At 40.3% G+C, this 6,710-nt stretch overlaps 1 protein-coding gene across 1 annotated transcript in view; it reads right to left on the bottom strand.

The window, feature by feature from the left end:
* Nucleotides 1–3,979: 3,979 nt before the first annotated feature.
* LOC107756076 (ER membrane protein complex subunit 2) overlaps nucleotides 3,980–6,710 on the bottom strand; it is a 37,027-nt gene continuing 34,296 nt past the window's right edge. The window contains exon 9 of the mRNA XM_016573052.1: nucleotides 3,980–4,736. Within this exon, the coding sequence (XP_016428538.1) occupies nucleotides 4,650–4,736 (87 nt within the window). The 3' untranslated portion in view covers nucleotides 3,980–4,649. The remainder of the gene's footprint in view (nucleotides 4,737–6,710) is intronic.

Here is a 6,710-nt window from a genome sequence, read left to right as displayed (position 1 = left end):
GGATTCAGTACTGTATATAAAAACAGTAAAGGCATAATCTGGAAAACCAAGACTTGTGCATTATAGGGAATAATATTCTGAATATTTTACAGTTGGTTTGATACCTTTAGATCAAATGGTGTTGTCGTTTAATGGATTTATATTATTGCATACATTAAAAGTTGTAAAATTATTATAAAAAATATAAAATTGTAATTCCAAAAACGGAGCTTTGTGCGATAACAGGTATGTTTTCCCGAACATTTTAGTATTGGTTTTATATTATAATGTCACATAGTTAAATTGTTTAATTAATTTAAATGATTAATTTTTTTATTTTTAATTCCTAGAAATTAAGCCTTGTGCAACATAAAGGGCATATATTTATGTCTATCTGAGTTAGTTTGGGCTCAAAACATAAAAGCTGCAAAGAGGTTAATTGGCAAAAAACCCGAATGTCTAATGAATGTCAAACGTCAAACTAACTTTACCGCCGTTGTGTTTTTAGTTGGCCCTGCGGTCGGTCAACTCTTCCCGTTCAGCCTTCGCCTGCTTCCTGCTGTCTCCTCTCTTCTTCCAGAGATATCAGGCTCCTTCAGACCAGAGCTTTCGCTGCAAGATGCCCATCAAGGTAACATTTCCTGTTCCTGTTCCTTCCATCCCCGCAGTTCCTCTTTATGTTTTTATGAGCTAAATATCTGTCCATTCATCACTTGTACATTCGAATGTGTCTATATATTAATAATTTGCACGTACAAACTTTTCAGTCAGGCATCAGAGAATTCCAAATGTACAGCAAAATCTTCTTGATGCAAATGTTTTCCTGCTAGTCTGTCTTGTCTTGTGTTCTTCAGAGCGTTCAGGCTGTGTTCAAGTCCCTGGCGTCTCTGGACCGCTCTGTAGAAAAATGCCGTATTCAGTTGAACAGTGAAAAGAGTCGGTTGACCATAACTCTGCACTGTAAACACGGTAAAATGCATTTTTTGTTAGTAGAATTAAATGTAATATATATTATCGCACAGCTCCATATACATTATATTGCCAAAAATATTGGGACACCCCGTTCTAATGAACAGGTTTGACTACTTTAGTAATTTCCATGAGTACACATTTTAATGTTTAAGCATATAATTCCATTCTATGGAATTGTGTGCTTCTAATTTTATAGCAAGCGTTTGAACAGGACCCTTTTCTATTCTAACATGACAATGCCTCTGTGTGTAAGGCAAGGTTTAAAAAAAAAAAAAGGTTGATTCAGTCAGTGTGGATGAACTGGACTGGTCTGCAGAAAAGCAAAGTCCTAATCCCAAATGAGGGTGTCCCAATACATTTGTCCATATGTATGTACAAGTCATTGGTGTTTGGTGATACGTTTTTGGCTCGGGGTCTGCATTTAAAGTCACACCAGAGGTGTTCAGCAGGGATTAGACTTGGCTTTATGCAGACCAGTCAAGTTCTTCCACACTGACTGAATACATTTTTTTTTAAACCTTGCCTTATACACGGAGGCATTGTTGTGTTAGAATAGAAAATGGTCCTGTTCAAACTATTTATATAAAATTAGAAGCACACAATTCCCTAGAATATCATTCTATGCTTAAACATTAAGATTTGTACTCATGGAAATGACTAAAGTAGTCAAACCTGTTCATTAGAAGGGGGTGTCCCAATACTTTTGGCAAGTGTGTGTTTGGTGCGGTAGGGGGCCCAACCTCATATTCTTTCATAGGGCCCAAAATTGCTAGCGGCGCCCCTGTTTACACATGACTGTTTAATGCTGCTTAGAGGTGGCATAAATGCATTTACAAAGCAACTGCAACTGTATACTTTGATACTAGGGCCTGAAAAAAGGCATAATTTAGTCTGACATCAATGCAGCATTACCTCTTTACACTGAATTTTGAGCAGGTATAAAACCAGAAATGTTTTAATTGTGAGATATTAAATTATGATATATAATGTCATACAAGCAAGATACTAAGTCACATTGTGAGATTTAAAGTTGCAAAAAATGTCACAATTGCAAGATATATTTGAAGTCATATTGCAAAGTCACATTGTGATATTTAAAGCTGCAATTTACAAGAAAAAGTTGCAAGTGCAAGAAACAATCTCATTGCGAGATATAAAGTGATGTTGTGAAATATAAATTCAATTATGAGAAACAAAGTTGTATTTGTAAAATAGGATGCAATTACCTTTACAATTTTTACTCTGAGGTGGAAACTGCGTCCATACATAATAGATCAGTGGACCAATTCACAAGCTTGCTGTTCAGGCGTAGATCTAAGGTTGAGCTGTGACATAATCTAAAGGAATTAGAAATAACACAAACAACTAATCCACAGTGCTTTGTCTTTGACCTCAATGGCATAGCATTTAAATGCTCCAGCTGTTGGACCTTTTTGGCATGAAGGAGAGTCTGGTTCAGCTGATTTTCCATCTTCCTAAGAAGGCACCGCAGAAATTAGAGCTGTGATTACTGGAACACTAAATCAGATGCAGCCGTTTTTACTCTGTTTCCGTGTTGATGATGAACAACACTATATAAACACATTCCCATAAATTGCAATAGTTGCTACCTGATTACAGCATGTCTCATGTTACACCAGAGCATCTTGGCAAATTCTTTTCAAATGTGAATTGGATGACTCTTCAACTTCCTCTTTCTGAAAACTTCTTACCTTTCATGAAAAGATTCCTAAACTTGGAAAAGAGGAAAATAAAAGGAAAAGAGGAGGAAAAGAAAACACCCTCCTGACTACAGATGGCACTATTGCGTTAAGTTGAAGGCCAGTTTTGTGGGTCTTGCACATCACTCACACATCAAAGTGATTGACATGTTCTTTTACAGACCACTTACAAGCCTTTAATGACCTTTACAAGAGAGGGCATTGACTTCTTCCATTCCTAGTTGCCTTGGAGACAAGGATCCTCATGTAAATGATCTGCTCTCTCAAATGAACCATCCTTGATGGTTCCTCAAAAAGCTACACTTCAATATAGCGGTTCCTGTAAAAATAACCGCTCTGTCAGTCTCCCTCTGCGGTCCCCAGGCTTTCGTCGGTTCTGCGAGCTTGGAATGCGAAATCAAATGCAGACACATCCACTTACCAAAGTATTAAAACTGATGAGTAAATGACTTTCACCGCTCCCACTTCAGGCTTTCAAGCCCCTTAACAAGTCAGTCGGTCCACGATGGGGAAAAAAAAAAGGAGGCAATAAAGTCAACGCTCAACTTTTCCACCGGACTGCATGTGAAATTATGAGACAATTGCCACGACTTAATAAACAAAAGAGATGGAAGTAGCAGCTGACCCGGCACGGGTGAGTGAGAAAATAACGCTCATTTAGTCCCAAAAGCGATGTGACCGTTACAAATGAGTGCAGAAGGAAACCAGACCTCCTTTTCACAGCCTCTCTCAATCTTTCCCTTTCTGCCACTTGAGAAAAACTCAAATTTATGCATTCAAAGTGCTTTTGTTTTAATTACCGCCTGAGCTTTTCTGATGGTCTTGCTGTAACTGAAGGGCACGAGTCCCAGTCGGATTGTCGGGAGTGAGAGACTGCCTGCTGCTCAGCCTTCATTTAATGGGAAGTTCTGTTGCTCTTAAGTATTTCAGCAGATCCCCGCAGCTGCCCAATGGGGTAGCGTGAAGCTGGGGCATTATCGCTTCTTGAAGTCTTCTGAGGGCACATTATATGACCATAGTAATGGCGATTATTATCCTCTTTATTGCTATTATCATTCAGTGGTCCAAGGGTGGTCTGAACAGGCTTCTAACCGCTCATTAGCTTACAGCGGCACGGAGAAGAGCTGATCTTTGAGCTGGGTGATTGAAAACAACAAGTCGAAACATTCCTAGAAAACAGGGCAAGACAGAAAAAAATTATCCTTTGAAATCTATGCATGAAACAGATAATGGATCAATGAAGACCCACCAAAGTATTGTTAGTTAGTCATAAAAATGCAGTCTTTTATTTTGCTGAAAAAGAAACAGGTTCTTTAGCTGATCTTCCAGTTGTGCGATTTAAAACGACTAGTCAAAACATTCCAAGAAAACCGGGCGAGACAGAATAAATGCTCCTTGGATATCAATGCATGAAACAGATAATTGATCCATGAAGACCCACCAAAACATTGGTATGGTTAGTCAAAAAATGCAGTCTTTTATTTTGCTAAGAAAGAAGCTGATTTTTAGCTGATCTTCCAGCTGGTTCCTTTATTTTGCTAAGATCAGTCATGACATCAGTTTCTTGCACATACAGTAAGTACATTTCCATCTTCTCTCAGTTTACTCTCTAATCGAACCCTTATAAACTACAAGAACTGACCGATCTAGAAACATTACATAGATTTTCCATTTCATGCTCACTTCCATCGCAGACGCATTTGATTCCACCAATCGACCCAACGATAAGCTCTTACTAATAAATAAAGGAGTGCTGAAGGTTGAATCGAGAAACTGTGTGGATTGGTTCTGGGTGTCTAATGCCTACCCGGAGACCTCAAAACAATACAAAGATGGATGAGCTGATATAGAGGTGGTTGGGTTGGGTGGTCTGGTCTGTGGGTGGTGGTGGTGGTGGTGGTGTACTGTAGTGAGCAGGGAGAGCTGCCATGGTGTTGTGGTGACAGAGATTGTGGGAAGGGGGGACAGAGCTGAGGTTTAAGACATGGTGATCTGCATGGACTCCAACATTTCCTCCACCGCCTTCACCGAGCATTTGTTCTCTTTCTTCCCACGGCCAGCCATCTAGGAGAGACAGAGAGAGGGGTTGATGAAAGGACATCATTCCATTTACAATGTTTTTGGACATATTACGTTTTAACACAAACATTGTGGCGCGTCAGACTCCATGACATACTAATGCTAAAAGATAAAGTATTTGCGCTCAATTTCCAAATCTCCTTGCAGAAGCTGCACTCATAAAACACTTCAGACTTGTTCTAAGAGGGTGAAGAGTACGTAATGACCATCATTACAAATCATTGAAATTTAAAGCCCTATCCTGGGGTGCCTAAATTAGAAAATGCACCTATTACACCTAGTACATGGGATATTTTTATATTTTATTTCCTGGAGACTCCCTAGTACACCCTTGAAGCAACCTAGGGTTGTGTTAATGTGCTAGAGTACACATAAACTTTGACAAAATTAATTCTGTGCATTTAAACTTGTTCTGTCTCTTTCAGGAAAACCAAGCAAAATTGATGAATTGTGTTGCTCTGTGCCTAGCAAGTACTCTATTCTAACCATTAGGCAGTCGTGGCCTAATGGTTAGTGGGTCGGACTTGTACCCCAAAGGACACAGGATTGAGTCTCGGTACCGGCAGGGATTGTAGGTGGGGGGAGTGATTAACCAGAGCTCTCTTCCGCCTTCAATACTACAACTGAGGTGAGACCCTTGAGCAAGACACCGAACCCCCAACTGCTCCAGGGGCGCCACAGCAAAAATGGCAGCCCACTGCTCCGGGTGTGTGTTTATGGTGTGTGTGTGTGTGTGTGTGTGTTCACTACTCTCTGCTGTGTGTGCGCACTTGGATGGGTTAAATGCAGAGCAGAAATTCCGAGTATGTGACACCATATTTTGGCCTACACGTCACATCACATTTCTTGGCTCTAACTAAAGCTTATTAGCTATAAGTATTTTATGTTTTAATTTAATTCACACAAATCAACCTGCAACTTCATTTTCAATTTTAGCTCCACTGAAAATCAAACTTACTGGCTCAAAAATAGTTAAAATGGTGATGACGCATTTGTCTGCACCAGTAGAGTAATTGAGATGCCACCGCAGATCTCTCTTCGTCTCTCCTTGTTCGCCCTATGAGAGTAAAAGGATTGGAGGTATACTACGGCCTAATGAGTCACCAACTTACAAGCTCACTCACAAAGACCCATTAGCCGACAGCCCCCATGGCCAAGCATACTTACTTACACCCTCTTGCCACATCCGCCTGTGACTCATCTGCTAAGAGTCCCTGTGCCTCGCTCAAACTGGACAAATTGAGCATATCGGCCAAAGCTCACTTCTCTATCCTCCCCTCCAGCATTTGACATAATAAGCCAATCCACTATCCATTAAAGGCTGTACTTTCTGTTTCTCCTCATTAGTCACGTCTGACGTCTGTGACGTGTCCCGATCACCACAGCAACTCTGGCTGAAGCAACAGTTGTGTTAGGTGTTTTGGAGGAAATTAAGAGGTCAAGGTTTGACTGCCTAGCATAACCCCGTTAACCCCTGCTGGTAGATGTCGTAACTACACCAAAAATGAGCATCATGATGATTGACCAAAATACATATATACATATATACAGTAGTCAAGATTTGAAGTGAATCAAAAAAGTTCATCAAAGTTGTCCTAAGACAAGAACGGGTATTGTTTTGGATTTAGGACATCTTTGATGAAAGGTTTTGATCCACTTCAAATGTTGACTACTGTATATATATTAGGGATGGAACGGTTCGAGGAAAAAAATCGAACCGTACAGTTCTCCACACACGGTTCGGCACGCGCTGGAACCGCGGTTTAACTTTAATCTGACAACGCATCTGTAATATCGTGGACAAACCATTCACTCTTGTTCAATGCGAATGCCGTATGCTGGAATATGAGCATTAATTCCGTCATCACCCGGGTGCTGAGGCGCACGCGCACAGGTGAGACCTGAACAGCACACATTTATATCTGTTTAAGCTAAACTCATTTAAGCTTTGCCAGTTGA

Source organism: Sinocyclocheilus rhinocerous, unplaced genomic scaffold, assembly GCF_001515625.1.
Source record: "Sinocyclocheilus rhinocerous isolate Xijiao unplaced genomic scaffold, SAMN03320098_v1.1 scaffold11, whole genome shotgun sequence".
NCBI lineage: Eukaryota > Metazoa > Chordata > Actinopteri > Cypriniformes > Cyprinidae > Sinocyclocheilus > Sinocyclocheilus rhinocerous.
This window is presented reverse-complemented; position numbering and strand designations above follow the sequence as displayed.